Below are 24704 nucleotides of genomic sequence, written 5' to 3'. Positions count from 1 at the left end.
TATGGTCAGTCCAGATACAAGTGAAGCTGGAAAATACTGTCTTTAGGCAACCAAATTCCCAGCTGAAAATGAGTGATTCTATGAATAAGGCAGAGGGAGAGACTGGTTACTGGAAACAAGTAGTAGTCTCCCTCATAGCCATTTTTCTGGTTGCAGATTTCTCACGTCTTCCGTCTATTATGTCTTTCTGGAACTCTCCATAACATTACATTCTGACTAACATTCTGTTCTCTTTGCCTCCTTCTAATCTGTTTTAATTTTTTTGTGTTATATTCTGTGAGATTTATTCAGCTTTACCTTCTAATTTACTGCTTTTCTTTTGAGCTATGTTTTGTCTACTGAGTTAAGTTTATTTTTTAAATGATACATATTTTATTGAAGTATAGTTGATTTACCATATTGTATTAAATTCAGGTGTATAGCCTGGTGATTCAGTATGTTAACAGAGTATACTCCATTAAAAATTATTATAAGATAATGGCTATAATTCCTTATGCTATACAGTATATCCTTATTACTTACCTGTTTGATACATAGGAGTTTGTATCTCTAAGTCCCATACCCCTAATTTGCCCCTCCCCATTACCTCTCTCCTTTGGTTACAGCTAGTTCTTATTTATTTTTTTTTACAACTAGTTGTGTTCTATATCTGTGAGTCTGTTTCTGTTTTACATATACATTCATTTATATTATTTTTTAGATTTCACATATAAGTAATATCATACAGTAGTATTTATTTTTCTTTGACTTACTTCACTTAGTATAATCCTCCCTAGGTCCATCCATATCACTGCAAAAAATGATATATTTTTTTGTCTTTAGAATTTCTATAACATCTTTCCTGAAATATGCCTTTTTTTTTTACTGTATAGTTTTTATTCTTTTATGTCTCAGATCATTTAAGTGTACTGTACTTATTTCATAGTCTCTCTGCCCTACTGTCTGTAATTCTTGGGGATGAATTCTCCTAACTTTTTCTCATAAAATAGATAGACACACAAACACACACACACATGTTAGTCACTGATATCTGACTGATAGTCATAGTATTAGTCATTCAATCTTGTCCAACTCTTTGTGACCCCATGGACTGTAGCCTGCCAGACTCCTCTGTCCATGGAATTCTCCAGGCAAGAATACTGGAGTGGGTTGCCATTCCCTTCTCCAGGGGATCTTCCTGACCCAGGAATTGAACCCAGGTCTCCTGCTTTGCAGACAGATTCTCTACCATCTGAGCCACCAGCAAAGCCCTGTGTGTGTATGTGTTTTCCTCTCATCTTGGGCTTCCTTTCTATACTGTCTCATGTATCTAGGATTGTAAAGGGTTACCATGGAGCAGTTTTATATTTGTCTCTGCTGGCAGCCTTCAGGTTTTCCTGGTTTGAGCCAGCTTTTCTATTGCTACCTCTGTTTCAGTTTCCTGCACTATTGGTGAATGCACATTTGGCCTCCATGCCTGTGCACAGTTCAGTTTGGGAGATACATCATGTGGGTGGTAATCATTCTGCTCTCTCCCCTAATTCTCAGGCAAATGAGAGGAGATATTCTAGAATCCTTTTCAAAGCAGCAGATCTCTTCTGGAAACCTGGCTATATGCTTAACCCCAACTCCACTGCTTGGAATCTCAGCTCCCTTTTCAGCTCAGATATTAAAATCCCAGCCCTTAAGTTCAACTTCTGATTCCACTTCTTCTGTTGCCTCTTTAGCCTCACCCCTTACTCACCACTTTTTAGCGTTCTCTTTATTTCTGGTGTTTGAGAATTTTAATTTCTTGTTTTAGTGCTTAGTTGTATATTTCAACTTTTTAAATATATTTTATTGTGCTTTTATCTGTGTTAGGAATGATTGGTGTTTTTCCATATCAACTTAGTCCATCATAGTGATAAAAAGTCTGGCAAAGAGAATTTTAAATCCCCAAGGCAATAGAATGAAAATTTTTCAATAAAAGTATTGAAATTATTTGCTTTGATACTTCTTATACTGTCTTTGTTTACTCATTTGTGATGGGCCAGCATTGCCCTGTGGTTGACATTTTGGAATTAATGGACAAGAGCACTGGGATTAGATTCAGGTCCTTGCTTTGTTGCTTGCTAATTGCAGACTTGGAGAAATTACATAAATTCTCTGAGCCTATGATTAGCTGTAAATTTGACATGTTATTACTTGCCTGCTTCATGGAATTTTTATAAGAATCAAATGAGATAGTAGACTAAAAAATATGTTAAAGCTTAAATCACATAATGTAAATTTATGGTATTATTATTAGCAGCATCAAGGATTGAAACCATTAACACATTCATTAAGAAGGTTTTAAAATACTATGTGAAGAATTATGGTTTGTTTGATTTGTTATTGTTGTTTAGTTGCTGAGTTGTCCAACTCTCTGTGACCCCCATTAATGAAAAAAAAAGATCCTGTTTCCTGGTAAAAGCTATCATTCTATGAAAATACCTAATAACGAAACTACATGGAAACATTCAAATATTCTGGCAAAATTTAAGAGCAGCACTGATACTGACAGGCAGTTATAAGTTTAATAGACTGTGGAATTCACTGTGGAGAGAGAGACTCTTAGCAGTTAAAAACAGAGAATTGAACCTGAAAGTCATCATTGCATTTTGTTGTTGTTTATTCATACAATGGATACTGAAAGTCCAATTACTATTTTGTGCGGAAACATAAAATCTTTATATAATGCAGAAAAAATGTCCTCATACTTGAAAATATTGAAAACGACAGACCTAGCCTATGGCAGTAGTCCACTAACTGGATCCAGACCCTCTATCCCTCACTAAAGCATATTGTCTAAGGCAGGAGTGTAGCAATGCTCAGTGATTATCAGTCAGCTGTGAGGTCTCAGTATCTGTGATCTACTCATAATTAAAGTACTAAGTTTACAAATGATTTACTTAAAGAAAATTAAAGATTGACTCAAGATGGCAGACTGACCATACAGCTCTGTCACTGCATACTGAATCTCATGTGTGTGTGAATCACTTAGTTGTATCCAACTCTTTTGCAACCCCATGGTTGGGGCCCGTCAGGCTCTTCCATCATGGGATTTTCTAGGAAAGAATACTGGAGTGGGTTGCTATTCTCTTCTCCAGGGGATTTTCCCGACCCAGGGATTGAACCCAGGTCTCCCGCTCCTGCATGGCAGGCAGGCTCTTTACCTTCTGAGCCACTGATTTGGGCTAAATCTCATAAAAATAGTTAAATATTGGAATTCTTTTAGTCTGCCTTGTAACGAGACATCAGCTATTCCAGAATTCTAGCTTTATGCAAATTTCAGTTCCATCTCTGTACTTTGGAGGCCATAAGGTTCCATCTCTGTTCCAATGTGAATTAAGATTCAAGTCCAAAGCCTTTTTTAAAAAAAATAGTGTATACTTTAACAAATTTTTTTTTCAAGTCCATAACCTTTAAGACCTCTCTCCAAATCTACTAACAACCTCCATTCCTTTCCCCAACACACCAAAGCTTGTTAAAATAATGAGGTAGTCTACAAATGAACTTATTTACAAAACAGAAACAGATTGACAGAAAAAAAACAAACTTATGGTTACCAAAAGGAAAACAGGGCTGGGTAGGGGTAAATTAGGAGTTAGGGATTGTCAGATACGAACTATTATATATAAACTAGACAGGGTCCTCTGGTACAGCACAGGGAAGTATATTCAATATCCTGTAATAAACCATGATAAAAAAGAATATGTACATATATGTATAACTGAATCACTTTGCTGTACACCAGAAACTAACACAGCTTTATTATAAATCAGCTATACCTCAATAAAAAAAATAATAAGGCAGTCTACATGTGTTGACAAGGAGAGATCTTCAAGATAGGTACTGATATATAAAATAAGCAAGTTCTCTATTTTGGAAATGAGGGTTTCTCTGTTTTGTGAGCTGGGCTATGAATTTTATTGTCCCATTTTATTCAGCATTTCAACGTATTTGTAATAAAAGGGATTCACTATTTGGTTTAATCTGCCGTGTTGTAAGAAGCAGAAGTCCCCAATACACAAATATTTAATAATGGCATTTGGTTGTTTGCAGTCTATTAAAATGTCTTTAGTGAAGGAATAAAGATATACCTAGAGTCTTACCAGTACTACAGATAATAGAGTGCAACTGATAAGTTCCCGTGGAAAGTTGTTGTGTACGTAAATACTCTTTTAGGCATCAAAGGAATACTTTACCTACTTCCACTTGTGTGCAACACAACACAGCAATACAACAAGCTTATAATAGATACATTTTTTGGCACAAAATGTATCAAAGAGAATAACTAGAAGAATTAATCATACCAAACTGAGCCAAAAAGGCAAAGAGTGAGTTAGTGCTAGAAATAATTTAAGTAAAATAGAAATCAGTTCAGGAAATATTTTGATATTCTAGGTACTCATACCTTTGAATTAAGTGGGTATGTTTGTGTATCTTGTACTCGGAGGAATGTTTTTAGTTTTCATACTCTTAACTGTATAAAAGGGTTCAAAATCTTAGAATAAGGAGGAAAATTCAAGTACATGGGAGAATGTTATCCTTAAATTGAAATTTTATTTACAGTAATAGTGATGATGTGGTTACATTGATCACTGATCAGTGTGCGTGATCTCATGCTTAATATCCTTATCAAGTTGCTATTATCCTAATTTTATGGATGAGAAAACTGACTTCTAGAGAGGTTAAGTAATTTATCCAAGGTCACATTGCTTATATGTGCTGGAGCCAAAATTTTAACCCCAGTTTGATTCTAAAGCCATGACTAATGACTGTCTAACAGGGCCTCTCCTCTAAGAGTTATATATTTGTTAATTACATCCATTGTTGTGCAAAAGAAAGTTGTTATATTTATAAATATGACATAGAAATATGTCTCATGTCCATCATTCATTGAAGACCACACTTGAATTTTTGGTGTATTTTATTATCCCTTTTTCATTTTCTCATTTTATATAAATTGTAATTTTTGAGGTTACTGATCAAAGAAAAAACAAATGTGAGGGTCTGTATGATGATTCTGAAATTTTTCTACATTCCAAGGTTTATGCTTTTTTCTGAAGAAGGTAATTTATCCTGATTTATCTTGACTTTTTATTGGTGGACTTAAAGGATCATGCCTGGTGAGAAGAGCATTTACTACAGCTATTTGAAAGACTTCTGCAGTCTTCTCCCTTCTCTCAGGACTTCTGGGGGAGGCATTGGCTGCCACTCTGATGTCTGTTTCTGATAAGTGAGTTTTAGAGTCTAACAACTCCTGGGAATTTTGTCGGCAGAGACCGGGTGAGATCATTTTGCCTTCCGCTGAGTTTCCTTTCTCTGTTTTTTTGGACTGTTCTGATGAGCATGACCTTAAAGTATTCAGTAATACCTCTGTTCTCTCAGGAACTGTTGGCCTACTCCCTGGTTTTATCTCTGTCTGAACAAAAACTCCATGTCTCTGGAAAGGAAAACAAAGTTGATGTTAACCAGGGCACACAAGTTGCTGGAAGACGCAGCTGTGACCTGAGTTCATGTATTAGCTCAAGTCCTGGTTGAAACAGGCTCTTCTCTGCCTGTTCATTAGCTGTCACCTTAGTCTGAAACTGTAGACTACAGCAGCATAATAATTATTAGTGAACCATTCAAACAAAGTATGAACAAAGGTGCACCAGAAAATGAACAGGAAAGGAAAAACAAAGTCAGAGGAGCATCTCATTATCTCTCATTCTCAATTTTTCTGTCATTTTGGATTGTATGAGACTATTCATATCAAATTTCCTTTCTTGCTCTTTGGGTTGCTATGGAAACAGTAGAAACTGCAGTTTAAAGACCTAAGGATTTATGATTGCATTGCAAACATCTATTAGTTCCAACAACTAATAGTTGTTGTGAAATGTTATTATTAGCCATTGTGAAATATGAAAACAAACATCTGTAGTTGGTAAAAATAAAAAATCCAGCAATTGGCTATTACATCACTGTTTCGATTTATAAACCTGATATGCATCCCCTTGCTACACACATACAAAAATTTATCAACCTGCTTTGCTTTACGTTAAGTGAATGATTTTACTAATTTGAACCAAATTCTAAATACTGTGATCCAAAATGATGACATCATTCTTTAGTTTTGATTATGACATGTGTTTGAGATTTTTATCCTCCTAATAACCATGTTAGTTTGTTTAAATCAACTTTGAGAAAGATGATTGTGACTTGAAAAGGCTTGGAGTTCTAGCATAAATCTATCCCCCATCATAAAGTATTAAATAATTGATTCTAAATACTGTCTCACCTTTCCCCGGATGGGCTCATTGGGTGTTTTTCTGGCATCATATTGATGTATAAAAGAGATGCATTCTCTAAAGTTCCTTTGAAGTTCTGCTGATGCATCAGGAGAGACAAGTGGAACTAAGAGGGAAAAAGATTTTGTGAAGGTCAGGATACAAGTTAGATTTGTATATGGAAACATAAGTATTTATAATATTTTGTTTTATGAAAAATGCTAATGAACTAAATTGTTTTAAGTATGTAAGGTTACCTAAACACATCTAAATAATACTATGATAGATTTAGCATCTTTCTCTATGAGAAGAACCAAATCAAAACAACCAAATTAGCCCCACATGTGAAATTGCTAGTAATTTTAAAAGCTAATATTAATGCAGTTCAGTTCAGTTTAGTCCCTCAGTTGTGTCCAACTCTGCGACCCCATGGACTGCAGCACACCAGGCTTCCCTGTCCATCACCAACTCCCAGATCTTGCTCAAACTTGTGTCTTGAGTTGGTGATACCATCCAACCCTCTCATCCTCTGTTGTCCCTTCTCCTCTTGCCTTCAATCTTTCCCACCGTAAGGGTCTTTTCCAGTGAGTCAGTTCTTCACATCAGGTGACCAAAGTATTGTTGGAGTTTCAGCTTCAGCATCAGTCCTTCCAATGAATATTCAGAACTGACTTCCTTTAGGATTAACCGGTTTGATCTCCTTGCAGTCCAAGGGATGCTCAAGAGTCTTTTCCAACACCACAGTTTAAAAGCATCAGTTCTTTGGTGCTCAGCTTTTTTTATGGTCCAACTCTCACATCCATACATGACTACTGAAAAAACCATAGCTTTGATGGCTTTTAAAAGCCTTCTGTTAGATCTGCTTCTTGCACATATACCAACCAAAGTGCTAGGAAAAGCATAAGTACAATGTATTTGTCAGATTTTTTTTTTTTTACTACTAGAAAGGTTTTGAGAAATTTATGCACAAATTGCTCTCAGATAGCACTGACAGATGAACTGGAAGATTCCAGGGCTGCTACACCTAGAGTTGAACACATAATTCTTTTCATTTCCCATTTACAGAGGCCCTGAAAATTTGCAAGAGTATTAAGCTCTCTAAAACTCACTTTAAAATAATGTTTTAATGTGCGTATCTATCTATGTAGCTATCTATGTAGGGGTTCATTATGTTGGTAGCTATCTATGTAGGGGTTCATTATGTTGGTCTCTCAATGTTAAAATTTTTTAATTTTTAATACTCACTTTATTTCTGCTTTTAGCACACAATGTTATGGAAGGAATCAGAGTAACACCCAGTTTAGTGACATAAAATTCTGTCAAGGAAAAAAATTTCAATTTCTCCTTTTTATAGAATAGTATTGAAACATGTATATTATCACATGTGAAACAGATCACCAGCCCAGGTTGGATGCATGAGACAGGGTGCTCAGGGCTGGTGCACTGGGATGACCCTGAGGAATGGGATGGAGAGGGAGGTGGGAGGGGTTTCAGGATGGGGAACACATGTACACCCATGGCTGATTCATGTCAGTGTATGGCAAAAACCACTACAATATTGTAAAGTAATTAGCCTCCAATTAAAATAATTAAATTAATTTAAAAAGTAAATCAATAAAAATTTCTCATTTTTATAGAAAAAACATACATAAGGTAATTACATGCATATCACTACCATATCTATGGAGTGATAACAAGAAACTGATAACAGTGATCACTGCAGGAGGAAGGAGTTAGCTGACTGGAGGATGGAGGTGGAGAAAAGTGGATTCACTTTCACTCTTATCCTATTGTACCATTTGAATTTTGTACCATATGCATGTATTCACTATTAAAAAATAAAATTTAATTTTTAAAAAACATGCCTTTAAAATTAGGGAGTGTATATAAAAAGGAAAAATATTAGTAAATTTACATTTATTAAGTATTCACAAATTCAATTCAATAGTCAGACATGAATATAAACTAATAATACTAGCAGGAATGAAGCATTCAAACATTTATATATTACATGATGTGAGATGGCATTCTTTTCCAACTACCAGGAAAAAATGCTAATTGATAACATTTCCTTGATTTCTAATTGAGATCAGATACTCAAAACTCATTTTCTGCCTAATCATTACCTTTCCTTTAGGATCTGCTATCACACAAAAGACAGCAGGTGCCAAAAATTTAGCAAAAATTTGTGGACAACCACTAAATTGAGAAAATTCTAACCATAACATATTTTTCTACCAATTTGAAAAAGACTCAGTTTTGGGGTAAATGTCACGGTACAGCTCACAGAATGTTAGTGTTTCCAGGAACATAGTCTGATAACTTTGTGCATAAAATGAAGCTCTTCTAAATTGAGGCATTAATTAGGTGGGGTCAATGGAGTGTCCAAAGCATCGACTTCTGGAAAAGATAGACGTGTTTTCAAATCCCAGCTCTCCCACATATCCCACCTGTGTCACTTTGTACATATCACTCCTGTCTCTAAAATGAGGATAATAATACTTCCCTTTCAGAGCTGTGAGGATTAAAGACAGTGTCTATAAAGTCTCCAGGATGATGGACCAAATTAGAAAGGGATCTCCAAGTTAGGCAACAGGAGAGCTCTTTCGTATCCTGACAAAAGGGAAACCATGGAAGACAAGCGTGACTCCAATGAACTATCAAAAGACTGTGAGAAAACTAAAGAACTTTTACTAAAACTCTTTACGAAACAAAGAGTTTAGTAAACTGGTATGAAGGGTTGGTGGCAGCTTGGGCTGGAGGATAGGGAGATCAGAAATAGCCAGGTTGAGGAGAGCTTTTCAAATCTGCTCTTGACTTTCCCCTACCTTGCCTTAGGAAGATCATTGTTTGCCTGAAGGCAGCAGAAACTGGCAGCAACAGTCTAGCCATCCGTTGTCCACTTGGTGACATCATTGAAACAGCACAGAAATCCCTCCATGTTAAGGAGCTGATGAAAATGGACGCGTGCGGCCCTCTTGGGCATTTCCTCCTCCAGCATTCCCCTAGCGACTGTCAGTGCTGGTAGATTAAAAACATCAAGAGCTTTCTCTCAGTGATGCCTCTTTTCAGGAGTTTAAAGGAGAAAGGAGTGGAGCCCTGACTGGAGGATTGGTCTCAGTAGGGACAAAAAATAGAGGTTGTCAAAACTGGTTTTGTGGGGCCTGACTCGCAGCTGGCCCAGCCTGACCTTCGTCTTGCCTTAAATTCACTGGTAGGCACACAATCCAAGCCCTGGTCTTTAGCCTTGCCCTCACAGGGCTTGATAATTCCCCTTGTGGAGTATGACCTCAAGTTAAACTAGACAGACACTGTAAAAGAAAGACAACAAAATTTAAAACATATATTATGTGAAGGAGAATTATTAGAACCTATGCACCAAGAATAGAATAAGCATAACAAATATCCTCAAAGATATTGAAGTATTAATATAAAGCAAAGAGACACAACTGAGCAACTGAACTGAACTGAACTGAATATAAAGCAAGAATTAGAACATAAAAAAGAATCATGTAAAATATTAGAAATGAAAAGTTAATAGTTGAAATGGAAATGATGAGATAAATAACAACATTTATGAACTAGAAAATCAGACTGAGATGCTCTCCTAGAAGATAGCTGGAAAGGTTAAAAAATAAAAATTAAACAGCTAAGAGACATGGATGATAGAAATACCAATACTAGAATTCAGGAAATCTAGAAGACAGAAAATGAAATGTTTACAGTAAGGATGATAAATATATCAGAATTAAAGAAAATCCAGAGGCCTCAGATTGAAAGGGCTCACAGATTAACAAACAGGTAGCAGGGTGAGAAGTAAGATGGAGCAGTGAGGCCCAGGGGATGCAAATTTAAGGAGGCACTCACACAATGCTGGGAGCGAGTGCCTGCTTACATTCTGCATCCTAGATCCCTCACTTGGCTCACACTCCTCCAAATCCTGCATGGTAGATAAAGAAAAAAACTTATCTTAGACATTTTATAGAGAAATTTAAAGTCATGTGAGACAAAGAAAAAATTTTAAATGTTTCCAAAGAGGAGAGGTAGATTACCTACAAAAGAGTAAGAAGGAGATTTATATCAAACTTGATAACAACAACACTGGACACATGATAACATTAATATTTTTTAAATATTAAAGGGAAAAATACTTAACCCTGGAAGTTCTATATCCAGCCAAACTGTCATTTAATTATGAAGCCCAAATAAAAAATATTTGGAGGCAAAGAAGGCCTCAGAATATTTCCCTGTAAAACAGATCACTTCAAAAAATTTCTAGAGGAAGAACTCAAGAATAGAAATAAATCAAGAAGAGTTTATGTTTAAACCCTTATGTGCCTAAGCTTTATGTTCAACTTGAGTTTAAACATCAAAGAATAAATGAAAGTTACTATCTACTATTATATTTAAATTAAAGGCTCAAGGAAAGAAATATCTTTAAATTTATAATGTTAAAACTAGAATATTAATTTAAATCAAAGTAACTATAAACTCTTTCTGTATACAAAGACTCCCTTAAAACATGAAAAAGATCTAGTGAAACATGAGCCCTTCAAAGGATTAACAACTGGTTTACTTGCACACTTGACATAACAATAGAATCCAGATGACAGTGGACTAATACCTTCCTGGTGTAAAAGCTAAGTAACTGTGGATCTAGAATTCTATATCCAGCTATATTTTCATTCATTAAAGAGTGAGGGCAATTCAGTTTAGACATTTTCAGACAAAGAGAGGTGAAGAGTTGGCCATTCCTAAATTCTAATGGAAAGAACTGTTTAAAGACATTGAACTAATGTGTTACACTGATGGCCCCAAAGAATCAGGCCTTCCAGTATTCACATCCTTGCACAGTCCCTCTTTAAATGTGAACTGGCCTTGTGATTAACTTCAGTCAATAGGATGAGGCAGAAGCTATATCATGCCAGTTCCAGGTGTAAAATTTAAGAAAACACTGCATTCTTGAGAGCCCTGAACTGTCATGTAAGAAGTCCATCTACCCTGCTAGAGAAACCACATTCAGAGACCAAATGCAGAAGGAGAGGCCCAATCATTCCAGCATCCTAGCTGAGTCCAGTCCTCAGACGACCTATCAACTAAATTAAGCCACTCAAGTGCCCACCGATAAGATTAGCCAAAGAACTGCCCAGCTGAGCCCAGCCCAGATTGCAGAATCATGAGCAAATAAAATAATTGTTGCTTTAAGCAACTGAAGGTTGGAATGACTTATTGTGCAGATAACAGCCAGAAAGACTTCAGAAGGAAGTTAATTAAATCAATTAAAATAAATAATCTTTTATATAGGACCTCCCAGAATCTTAAAAGTAGTAACTTAAAAAAAATCTTCATGGAGACTAATAAAGGGGCAGGGAAGGCAATCTAGAGTATTACAGAAAGAAGTTCCTTACCCAGACATTATTAAAAGTAGACATAACTACCATATTCATTTATGCAAATGTATGAGATTTTAAAAGAAGCCCACAATAGTGAAGATCATCTAAGTGGGAAAACATCAAAGAAGATCTTCAAGTTCTTAGTGGTTACTTAAGAATTCAAATTGGACCCAAAATAACTACTTAAAAGAAGCCTTGTTAGATGAGGCTTCCAAAAGTAAGGCAAAGTCTATGAAAAATATTTGAAATCCACTCTCTGTTTCTTGGAAACTTCTAATTAAAATAGGAATTTTCCAAACAAGTTGGTGTCTAGCCATCTATATTTTATCAACAAAGGCAGGATTTGTTCAAGCACACAACTTGCTCCTCATATTGATGGGAACTTAGCAGTTTTTACTTTGAAAAATTTTCTTAACTTTTTGTTTGTATCTACTTAAAAAATCTTTCCTCAGTATAAATTTTTCTATTAGAAACCCCATTCTTCAAAGTAGTATTTATTTTCATCTTAAATAAAAGATTATTAATGTAAAAACAACAGTACAGATTCACAAAATACAATGAAAAAAAAGAAACTTGAATAGTTATAGCAAGAAATCATTGTTATACCCTGATACAGAAGAAGCAACACAAACTAAAACCTATTTTAGAAAAATATTTTTAGCACTGTATCTGAATTTGCAAGAATGTTAAAATATCAAGTAATTTATAACCAGTAAAAATTTCATTTAAGTTTGAAATACCTCCTTATAAATTAGATCAGCTTTTCCAATTTATAAAGTTTTATTATATAAAACCAAAAGTGAACACTTACTCCTGCAGCAACTCAGATATGATGGAGTATAGCCATTTGTTGAACTGACCATGGATGGCAGCCAGGAAATTGTGTGGTGGTACAAGACATAAAGGGCACTTTCATTATCAGCACAAGATGACATTACTAAAATGCCAAAAGCCAGGCGTAATTAAGTGGGCTGATTGGAAAGAATAACTATGAGATGACTTTTGTTAGTAATGCATGTTTATATACACATTTTCTGTCTGTATGCATATATCTAAATATATACACATGTATATATACATTAAAAATCTGACATATACAGACTGGTTTATATACACATTTAAAAATATTACATAAACTAAAATCATTCTCGTCTGGTATCCAAACACCATCTAAACTATGAATAAATTGCAGGTTTATATTGTGTGTTATTAGTTTAAGTTATGTTATGACTTTAATTCATATTATTCAGTAGATTATTTTATCATTTAACTTAATCAATAAATAATTGTTGAGTCTGGGCATAGTGGTAGGACCTGGAATATAGTAATGATCTTGGCAATGAGAAATACCAATAAAAGAACAAGAGAGAGAGGAGGAGACAGAAAGAGGGAAAAGATAGTACAGTGATAGTAAAGAAATTAAAATGTCTTAAAGCCTTAAGGGAAAAAAAGAACTAAATATGAGCAAAGATACTAACAAATTTGGAAGTTGGAAAGCAGATGGATAAGTGGCAATTGACTTGAGTAGGTCCCAGAAAACTGGAAGCTAAGTGCTTTTGGAGGAGGAAATGGGGTGAAAATCAATCTAGTTCATGCCCCAGTGCTTGGCATCAAACGCTTCTGAGGCCAGGAGCATGCAAAGTGGTGCAAGTTGAAGCTGTAACCTGAAGATTGCTTGAGGGACTCCCAGATTTTCTCTCCCCTACTCCAGGCAGAGGCTTGTAGGATTCCTCTTTGAGAAAACTGACAGACCTATAGACAGTGATTATGATTGTTCCTTACGAAATGGCCAGGTCCTGCCTGTTCATCCTAGAACAAAGCCTGTGTCTCTGTCTCATCTTCCACCACATCCCTTCTTGAACCAGAGAAGAAACAGCTACTCCCAGAGAAAGTATTGGGACTGACTGGTTAGCTAACAAAAATGTCAGTTAAGGCAAAGAATCACAGTCAATGATGAAACCATGTCTAGATATTTTAAGCAGTCCATTTACCAAAATTTTATTGAAGTGCAAAGGCATTTTCTTTGAGGAAGTGTCTGTTTGGAATTTCACTTTTTATTTCTTGCACAAACCACACCCTGATGCATCCTTTTCAGTTTGTTTCTTTAACAGAATGGAAACTTAAGGAAGCTTTTGAAGGAAAAGGAGTACAATGTCCTTCAAGATTTAAAAAATTCGCTCTCTCTTCTTTTATAGTTATTTTACCCACTCTTAATTGACATTTTTAAGTTAGTGAATGACCTTTTAGCAAGTCTTTTCTAAAGCATTCAACTTGGAATGTTTTATAGAAAAAATTACTTTTTTAAAAAAACTCAGATCCTTGGAAGGATCTTTTAAAAACATAAATGATATCACTCTCCCCGTTTAGAACCTCCAGTTATTTCTCATTGTTTGTAGAACAAATTTCAAATTCTTTGCTATGGTCTGTGTGATCCTATTTGACCAGCCAGATCTACCTACTTCATCTTCTGCTGGTCCTGATATCATGGTATGGGGATTTAGAGAAGGAGTACATAACTCAGACCAAGGAGGTAGAGAATACTCTTTAAAAGTCATGTTTATTTCAGAACCAGTTTTCACCTGTGTACCTGGTTCTGAAACAAACATGACTTTCTGGAGATAAAGTAGGTTGTGTCTGATCTGTGTGTTTGTGTTAGTTGCTTAGTCATGTCCTACTCTTTGTGACCCCATGGACTGTGGCCTGCTAGGCTCCTCCGCCCATGGAATTCTCCAGGCAAGAATACTGGAGTGGGTTGCCATTTCCTTCTCCAGGAAATCTTCCCAACCCGGGTATTGAACCTGGGTCTCCTGCATTGCAGGCAGATTCTTTACAGTCTGAGACACCAGGGAAGCTTTAAATTTTCTATGTTGTGTCTATAGAGTGATGCTAAAAGTTGAAAACTACTATATAGTGTTTACAATATATTAACAATTATATGAATTTTGTTCATTTAATGACCAAATATTGTGCTAGTACTATATTTCTTTCTCATTTGATCTAATGCCCGGTGCCACTAGGGGTTAAAAAAGGTTCTAGTGTACATGTCAAATAGAATCCCCTTTGCTAGGTTAAAGATGATTTCCCCTGAGATCTTTGAAGACATTAACTCCATTGTGCTCTTCCATCGGTGTTACTTAATTCCATATACTTATTCCTTAGGTGGTGACTTAGTTTTCTTTTAATGGAAACTTTTAGAATCTTTTTATAATTGTTGTTTTACAGTTTCATAGTGACGTGTAGGTGTGTCTCTTTTTTTTTTTTCCCTTCATATTTTGAAGTACTCAGTGGACTCTTTCAGTGACTCTCTTTTATTTGGGGAATTATTATTATTTTAGAAGCTGTGTAGAATACTGGTTATTTTTAATTTTAATATTTGCTGCATGGCATATGGTTTCTTAGTTCCCCAACCAGGGGTCTAACCTGAGTCTCTTGCAGTGGAAGTGCAGAATCTTAACCACTGGACTGCCAGGGACGTCCAAGTACTGGTTATTTTTACAGGCACTAGAGTCAGAGTGAGTTCAGACACCAGTCATTTGCTGTGTAGCCTTGGGAAAATTATTTTTTAAAACTCTTAAACTCTGGTTTCTTATGTGAAAAATGAGAGTATTAATAGTATTGTGCTCACTCAGTCATGTCCAAATCTCTGTGACCCTCATGGACTGTAGCCTACCAGGCTCCTCTGCCCATGGAATTTTCCAGGCAAGAATACTGGAGTGGGTTGCCATTTCCTACTCCAAGGGATCTTCCCAACCCAGGGATCATAGGCAGGTGGATTCTTTACCACTGGTGCCACCTATACTATTAATGTTATATTCCATTATGTTGCTGTGAGAATTGAATGAGTTAACATTTAGAAGGTTCATAAAGTATTGGCAGATAGTATAGGCTTAATAAATGTTTAGGGCTTACCTGGTGGCTCAGATTGTAAAGAATCTGCCTGCAATGCAGGAGACCTGGGGACACGATTGAGAGACCAGTGCTTTCACTTTCAATAAATCTTATGTGTGGATAATTCTCTCTCTTTTATTTTTACTCTTTTCTGGAGCTCCAGAAGAGTTGGAACTCCAAGATTGATTCTCTATTTTGTTTTTATTCTCTCATATTTTCTAAGGTTTTTGTCTTTGTTTTTTTATGTTCTGTGATGTTTTCTTGACTTTGTGCTCCAAACTAAAAAAAAATATAATTTGGCGTAATTCTAATCTTTGGTTGTCCATTCATAAGTTAAGAATAGGATAGGAGACCAGTTCTAAATACTGAACTAACTAGTGTGGTAGTTGACATCTGGCTGAGACACTGGACTCTAGCAGCCATTGTGGGGAGAGGGTAGAGTGCTCATGACTGGAGAAGTTATTTAAGTAACCCTCTAATTCTCCCTCTACACTTTCCATTTCGCTTTGTCTCCTGACTGAGCCTTCAGACACTTCTGTTTTTTCAGGCAGACTGGCTCTTCTTTGTTGTGTCTCCTTCTACATATTCTAGATTATTGCTTAATAGGGTTGTGGGAGGCAGGGGATTTAGATGTTTCTGCTCAGTCTACCATGTTGAATTAGAAGTGGAAACCTTATTACATTCCTAAAAGAGACACCATCGTTACAGATTATCTCATGGCTTGCCCCCCCTATTGATTGCCTCTCTTGAGGTAGAAATCATGTTAAATGTGACCATTTTCTAATATCCCCCTCCAGTCTAGCTGCCTTTTGTATCCTTAACTAGACTGGCCAGTCACTGAGGCCAGAAGGCTACAACTGAGGACTGTTAACCTCAAAGTAATCGTCACTGCCTACTGTTGGGTTCAGAAAATTTGATATTTATCTTGTGAACTTTTGTATAGGGTGAGAACAGACGGGGGTGCTCAATAAATAGATTTTTGTTTGGACTTGATCCTGTACTTCTATTTGTTAAGTTAGTCAGTCATTTCTGATTCTTTGCCACCCCATGGACTGCAGCACACCAGACTCCCCTGACCTTCCCCATCTCCCGGAATTTGCTCAAACTCATGTCCATTGAGTTGGGGATGCCATCCAACCATTTCATCCTTTGTTGTCCCCATCTCCTGCCTTCAGTCTTTCCCACTATCAGGGTCTTTTCCAATGAGTTGGCTCTTTGCATCAGGTGGCCAGAGTATTGGAGCTTCAGCTTCAGCATCAGTCCTTCCAATGAATATTGAGGGTTTATTTCCTTTAGGATTGATTGGTTTGATCTCCTTGCTGTCCAAGGGATTCTCAGGAGATTTCTCCAACACCACAGTTCAGAAGCATGAATTCTTTGGTACTTAGCCTTCTTTATGGTCTAAATCCCACATCCATACATGATTACTGGAAAAAACCATAGTTTTGACTATATAGACCTTTGTCAGCAAAGTAATGTCTCTGCTTTTTAACATCCTGTTTAGATTTGTCATAGATTTTCTTCCAAGGAGCAAGCATCTTTTAATTTTGTGGCTGCAGTAACTATCCACAGTGATTTTGGAGCCCAAGAAAATAAAGTCTGTCACTGTTTCCATTATTCTCCCATCTATTTGCCATGAAATGATAGGACCAGATACTATGATCTTAGGTTTTTGACTGTTGAGTTTTAAGCCAACTTTTTCACTCTCCTCTTTCACTTTCATCAAGAGGCTCTTCAGTTCTTCACTTTCTGCCATAAGGGTGGTGTCATCTGCATATCTGAGGTTATTGATACTTCTCCTGGCAAGCTTGATGCCGGCTTGAAGACTTGCTAAATGGAGAAGGAAATGGCAACCCACTCCAATATTCTTGCTTGGGAAATCCCATGGACAGAGAAGCCTGGCGGGCTGCTAATGCAGTCCATGGATCAAAAAAGAGAATTATTAAAAATTGTATTCCCAAATAAACCCTTAAACATACATAGGCTGCAGTTTTTTATTGGAAGTATTCTAGTTAATTAATACTGATGAAGATTCACATTTGGGACAAGAGCTAACAGAAATGGTTCTTTCTTTATAGGTAATTACCTAGGCTCTTCCCAGACCATGTTAAACCGCCACTCAGCCTTGAAAATGTGAAGCACTATTATCTCTAAACATGTATTGATATAAGTGTCATTGATCAAATACAATTCACTTAAGTGAAAGAACTCACGTGAATTTTTTTTTTTTGGTAGTCATTTGGGGGAGGAGGGAGCCATGTTTTACTTCATTTCACCAGTAAAGTCAGTCTACCTAGACTTTTTTAGTTGGCTTAGAAAAATAGAAATCATTCCTCATTATGGTGAAAGTAACTTATTAAATGTGGGGGGTGGGTGGGGGAGGCTTGCTAAAAACTCTTACTCCTGTGGTGGAGATAAGTAGGACTGGGTTAAGAAACAGAAACAAATTGAATAAATGTGAAAGACTTAGATATGATAGTGATGTCATCAGGTAAAGCAAATTTTAGATCTCAAAATATATGAATATGTTCTATAACAGTATTTCCTAAATTATGTTTTGTGAGATACCAGTCATGTAAATGATCTTCTGAAAAGGATGAAGTTGTCTTTTACATTCAAACATAGCATACTTCATTCCTCTTCTTGGAAATTCATTATGTTTATGCTTAGAATAAGGGTTTTAAGAGTTCTGTAGTAAGAAAAAAACTGTTTAACTTTATACATTCAGTTTTCCCCTTTCCCTGTTTTTTTTTTTTTTTTTTGAGCAGTATCTATAAACATCATAAAAACTAGTGTCCCTCAGTGTTCACTTTGAGATATACTGCTTGTTAGAGTTGCCTCCTATTTTAACAGCTACAGTTTTAAAAGTTTACTGGCAATAATGAGCAGAATGCCACTATATTTCTAACTTGGAGGCTAGTGTTTCAATGATCATTCCAATTTTTATTGTGTTATATTAAACATGTTTAGAGCTAACTTGTCCACCAGGAAGGGATGAGAAACAAACTTGTCAAGGGTTGCCCTTGCTGCATATATATTTTCACCTCCTGTAGAGGACTGTTTCTTCCCAGGAGGTAAAAGCACATCTAATACATCTTAATTTGAGAGCAGTAACTTGAGACAATGGAGATGTGCTAACCTTACCTATTCCATAAGAAGGCTTTTGCAACTTGCTGTATTTGACTGGAGAAACCAATGGACATGTTGGCTTCTTAAAGTCACTCCTCTGGGTGCTCTTAGTGTCATAAGGTGGTTGGAAGGGATCTTCCAATCCTTTACCATGTGACCACCAGTCACCCTTCATGGGAAAGAAAATGGAAACATAAAATTGGATATTATAAGATATTTTAATGTGCTATTTGATGTCTGTGAATGTACAGTAATTTGATTCAACAAGTTACTGGATTTTTCTAGTACTAAAATACAGTTCTGAAATCTAGGAATAAATATATTGAATATTTTCACAAAGGCTATATTTCTTAAAAGGCATCTAAAAATGCATTATCACATAATTTTAGCTAAAATACAGCTGCTAAAGTTCTTATACCACCTTCTATCAACAGATGAAGTGGTAAAAATCAACAGAATAGTTATGTTTCTATGTTTTGCACTACAGGTATGCCTATGTATTAACATATAGTAAACATGATTTAACTTTTACATTCTGTTCTTTTCCTTTCAGCAATACAAGTAATATATTATCATCTAAGATGATGGTTTTTGAAGTTTTTATTCCATGACCCCTATCACAAAATACATTTTATGTCATACAAGAGTACCTACTGCATACATACACATAAAACTAGAGGTTTCACAAAACAATACTTATTTTTATGACATGCAGTGCACTTGGCTATTTTTCTATTATATTACTTTTCTATTTTCATTTCATAAAGCTGGTTGCAGTCCATATGGATTTATAACTCACTAATGACTCAGTTTGAAAAATTTTGTTCTAAGCAGAAATATCTCCAGTGTTACTGAATTTTTCATAATAAAACATGACCTAAGTATGAAGCAAGTGAAGGTTCTACATTAGCACATATGACAATTTGATCTCTTAGAGCTGAGAAAGCAGTGAGGTGAATTGTTACTTGTCTTAGAACTGACTAAAAAAGTTTTCATCTGGTTGATCAGATAGAAGAGAACCTTGGGAAAAGGAAACTGTGATACCTCAGAGTTCTTGGATATTAGAGAATGAGTGTAACCTTGGGCATATTCAAACAGCTACCCGGGGCTTTAAAGGAAGAGATCAGCCTTTTAAAAAATCAACTGTTATTGCACAGTCAGAGACTTTAAAATATGATTCAAGGGTGATAAATATGAAATTCTAGTAAGTTAAATTCTGAAAATACAATTGAAGCTGCATTGATTTAAAAAAGGAGACATCTAAAGAAACCTATATAGCTACATTAGGGAGTTAGTTTTCAACTGAGCTTAGTTTCCAAAGAGACCTGTATGTGTAAAAAGGTGCACAGTAGCAGATTCAAAGAAAACATACTCTAATGGAGTCTTCTTATCAAGGAGATTGGCAAGAAACTTAGATAAAAATTTACGAAAATACCAAAGGAAGCAAAAATAGGGTATTCTGGGGAAAGAAATCTATTATAGCAAGAAATCACGGAAAGGCCTAGAATTTGGAGAAGGGTACCCTGTTTACAGCTAAAGTCAGAGCTATTCAGTCTGAGGTTCTTCATTAAGAGAAATTACCTTCAAACTGAAAAGATGGGATGGGGACTTCCCTGGTGGTCCAGGGGTTAAAATTTCACACTGCCAATGTAGGGGGCAAGGGTTTGCTCCCTGGTTGGGGAACTAAGATCCCACACACTGCTTGGCATGGCCAAAAGATTTATTTATTTATTTATTTTTGACTGTGCTGGGTCTTCATTGATGTGCTGGCTTTTCTTTCGTCTCAGCAAGCAGGCGCTACTCTCTAGCTACAGTGCACTGGCTTCTCATTGTGGTGGCTTCTCTTGTTGTGGAGCACTGGCTTCTTTCATTTCTGCGCAGAGCTCTAGAGAGGGCTCTGCAACCACTCACAGGTTCAGGAGTTGCGGTTCCTGGGCTCTAGAGCACAGGCTGAGTAGTTGTGGTGCATGGGCTTAGTTGCTCAGTGGCATATGGGATCTTCCCAGACCAAAGACTGAACCTGTGTCTCCTGCATTGGCCGGTGGATTCTTTACCACTGAGCCACCAGGGAAGCCCCCAAAAGATTAAAAAAAAAAAAAACAACAACATAGGATGGACATGGGCTGAAGGCCATGTGCATGAACTAAGCCCTCCACAGTTGAAAAGAGTTAGACCTCCCTTTGCAACTGGTAATGAGGACCAGTTTCCAGGCCAGTAACAACCTGTAACCAGAGGTAAAAATGAATAAGTTTGCAGAAATCAAAGAATTTTGGAGAGTAGGAAAAACCGGCTAATGCCTCGTTTTTCAGAATGAACTTAAAGGTGAATTGCAAAAAAGACTACTTGATGTAGATCCTAGGAATTCTAGAACAGATCACTACACAGATGGCATCTTCTCATTCTCTGGCTCAAAATAGTTTCATCTTACTGTCGTCAGAGTGCCTGCTTCTTGCTCTTCTCTACTCGGATTACTGTGGTGCTTGTGTCCCAGGGCCTAGGCCTTCTCTCCCTGATTCTCAGCACAAGGTGTTGAGGTGTCTACCAGTTCTACGAGGTGTGTACACACACCGTACAGATGAGAAAACTGGTGGCGGATGAAGTAACTTCCCCAAGGTGTATCTCTACCAGGTAGCAGCGCTGACCCGATTCTGCCCCCATCTATTGGGGTAAGCCTCTCATTTCTGTGCTGACTGCTATCACAAATCTGCGGTGGAGGGCAAAGCCAAACACCAAGTTATTTAAATTATTTCAAAAATAAAAAGAGGCTCTAAGTCAATATCTTGAGAAAGATCTTCTATGAAACGGTTTTTTTTCTTTAAGATTATTATTATTGGCTGTGCTGACTTTTCATTGCTATGCTGGTTCTTCATTGCTGTGTTTGGGCTTTCTCCAGCTGTGAACGAGCTGAGAGCTACTCTCTAGTTTCAATAGGTGGTGGTGGCTTCTCTTGTTGGCCCCTCAGGCTTAGTTGCTCCACGGCATGTGGGATCTTCCCAGACCAGGGATCAAACCTGTGTCTCCCACCCTGGCAAGCAGATTCCCAACCACTGGACCACCAGGGAAGCCATATGATAAGGTTTTAAGGTATATTATTTATATCATCTTCTGTAGATCAGAAATTTATTTTGCTACCATCCAAGTTACTAGAGAAGTGACTCTGGAATGAGTGAATCACTATGTCTGGTAGACTTCAGTTTTTTTCCTTAAACTAGAGTGTGGTGCCAAAGCTAGCCTTAAAGCAGAGATTATTCACCTTTCAAGAAAGCTTGAATTTAGAATTTTACCAAAATGGTCTCTCTGGTTTTACAGATGCATATAAGGAAAATAATGAGCAATTTTTCCTGTTGTGATTGATGATTTTAAGACCCTTGAAGTTGGTGAGTGTTCTGATTAGTGTCATCAATTGGATGAATCCTCACTTCAGAAGAATGAAATCCTACAGTTCAAAAACTTTTTTTTATCTTTTCTATTTCTGGATAGTTTGCCTTATGCCCCCAAAGTCTGGTTCCTTCCTAGAAGACTGAAAGCGTGTATGCATCTAGATATATGTGCATGCCCTTTTGGTCCAAGCATTTGCTCAAACAGATTATAAAGATTAAAGGTAAAGGTGGAGGCTTATTTTCCTTTACCTCACACTGACAGAGAGGACTAAGGATAAAACTTTCCCACTCTGTGTACCATCACTTACATTGGATTGTGAGGGGCTGATGTGGAGTTATTTATGATAAAGGAGACTGGAAAAGGCCCTCTCTGTAATTGCTTTGTCTAGGTTTTGGGGGTCAGACCATATCCTGCAGATTGTAGAGGGAGTTTTGCCTAAAGAAAAAGTTCCCCAAACTTTGGACCCAGAGAGAGGATGAAGTCCTCCCTTCCAGCCTAGGGTCCCTGCCCCAGGATGACCAGCACAGGGGCCCCATGGTAGGAAGGTGCCTGGAGATTCCTAATGACAAGACTCACTGTGATGCAGGCTCCTGGAAGGCCTGAGAGCTGTTGTACTGCGGGCCTCTTGGCTACACTTGGAAACCACTGTGAGGCCATCTCTGTATTATACTTCTGTCATCCCAGTATCTTCAGTAAAATTACTTCCATTCTTTGAGAAACTAAGGGAGAATCCTGAGGGATATAGTGAAAGCAAGTGAGAGATCCTGGAGAAACTAGTTAAGAGAATGTTAGAGGTGGTAAGCCAAGCTCTCGAGCAGCCTGGCCAAGATTTCTGCTGGTGATGATGGGGGTGTGGTGATGGGGGTGCTGTCTGTGGAACATAACATTATACTGTAGGGATTCCTAGGGAAATACAGACTTTGGACAACAACTTACATATAGATAATATGTTTTTTAGTAGACCTCAGTGGCTTTAAAAAATTTGTTGTGTTATGGTAAACACTAGAGTTACATTGTATCCACATTCCTTTGTATTTTGTTGTGGATCAGAAAGAAAGCTGAAAAAATACCTCTTTTTAAGCAATTCATACTTTGCTTAATAACAGTTGCTCTTTTTCTTTTTTTAATAGTGAAAACTTTTATATTTGGAATTAGCCAGCTGGACTCAGTTTAAATGATCCCAATTTTGTTGGCAACATCCAAAGCAGCATGGTCAGGAGCCAGTCAAACATACGCCTTCTTCTCTCCATCAGGCCTGCTCAGGGTGTTTCCTCAGCCATGTCAATGTCACAGAGCTTCCTCACAGCCTGTGTAGTTTGGGGCTGTTTGGCCTTGACATCCACCGTGAACACCAGTGTGTCCTGCCCTCTGTTTTCTTCACGGCTGACTCGGTGGTGAGGGGGAATCTGATGATGGCGTAGCGGTCAGTTGTGTTTCACCTAGGGGCGCTTTTCCAAGGATACTTGGGCTGCCTCCCGAGCCACAGTGTTTTGGGCCATTGGAAGGTGGGTGACCTCCAGATCTTCTTTTGCTGGTGGCTGTGGATGCCTTTCAACACTGCTTTCTTGGCCTCAAAGCCTTTGCCTTGGCTTCAGCTTTGAGAGGGGCAGGGGCTTCCTTCTTCCCCTTCGGCACCACTTTCGGGAAAAGGCAACAGTTATCCTTGAGTTGTGTTCTGTGGAATACTAGTTCTGCAGCATGTTACTAAGTATTATATAAAAGAGGTTTCCATAGTTAAATAGATTTGACAAATACTAAGATATGCAAGTTAAACAAGTTCACCACAGGATTTCTCAGAGCCTTTATCTACTGATGTTAATTGTGAAGCTCTCAGAAGGGTATATAAAAATACAGCTTTTCCACAGCTTATTTGACTTTGAAGCTTTGTTTTGTTGAGCACATAGCCAAAGGTTAGTGCTCCAAAAAATACAATTTGTAAAACACTGACCTAGTATAATTGTCTTTGAAATATCAATATTTACCAATATTTAAAAATATAAGACAACCAAATTAGTTTTCATTGGAACTAACAGAGCTAAAACTTGTTTTTACTTTTTCTGATATCACCAATTTGATGTCCCTATATAGAACTATATAGTTGATTATTATATAATTTAAAAATCTTGCAAATAAGTGAAAACAACCAATCTGATATGCTAAAGACATTTTCTTAAACAAATACATAACAGATATATGTCAATTTAAATATTTAGGTAACTTTATTTTCTTTACTCATTTTAAAGTCATTATTACTATAAACCAGTTGATTTTTAAAAACCAAGGCAAACTTTATTTATTTATCTATTTATCTTATTATTTATTTCACATTCACACACAGGGCTGTCATGAATAGTTGATGTTATCTGTGTAAAGAGAGCTCACAAAAAGCAATCTCCATTTAAATGTTAAGTTAAATCGGAACTATACCTAACCTTCCCTGGAGTAGGAAATGGCAACCCACTGCAGTGTTCTTGCCTGGAAAATTCCATGGACAGAGGAACCTGGTGGGCTACAGTCCATGGGGTCGCAGAGAGTTGGACATGACTAGGCACACCTAACCTTACATGGCAAAGGGACTTTGCGGCTATGACTAACGATCTTGGAAAGGAGAGATTATCCCAGATTATTTTTTTCTAAGGAT

General features: G+C 37.0%; 1 protein-coding gene and 1 long non-coding RNA gene across 5 annotated transcripts in view; one reads left to right on the top strand and one right to left on the bottom strand.

The window, feature by feature from the left end:
* The window catches only part of LOC110151695 (uncharacterized), a 102962-nt gene that overhangs the window by 62472 nt on the left and 15786 nt on the right, over positions 1–24704 (top strand). The window lies entirely within an intron of this gene.
* The window catches only part of CIMIP6 (ciliary microtubule inner protein 6), a 29101-nt gene continuing 4993 nt past the window's right edge, over positions 597–24704 (bottom strand). For both annotated transcript variants that reach the window (XM_020915113.2, XM_020915114.2), the window contains exons 3-5: positions 18698–18851; positions 6284–6399; positions 597–5446 (exon numbers count right to left, since the gene is read on the bottom strand). In XM_020915113.2, the coding sequence (XP_020770772.2) occupies positions 5078–5446; positions 6284–6399; positions 18698–18851 (639 nt within the window). In that variant the 3' untranslated portion in view covers positions 597–5077. The remainder of the gene's footprint in view (positions 5447–6283; positions 6400–18697; positions 18852–24704) is intronic.

The sequence above is a fragment of the Odocoileus virginianus genome, chromosome 2 (genome assembly GCF_023699985.2).
Source record: "Odocoileus virginianus isolate 20LAN1187 ecotype Illinois chromosome 2, Ovbor_1.2, whole genome shotgun sequence".
Classification (NCBI taxonomy): Eukaryota; Metazoa; Chordata; class Mammalia; order Artiodactyla; family Cervidae; genus Odocoileus; species Odocoileus virginianus.
The sequence above is the reverse complement of the archived record's forward strand: the minus strand, read 5'-3'. Positions and strand labels throughout refer to the sequence as shown.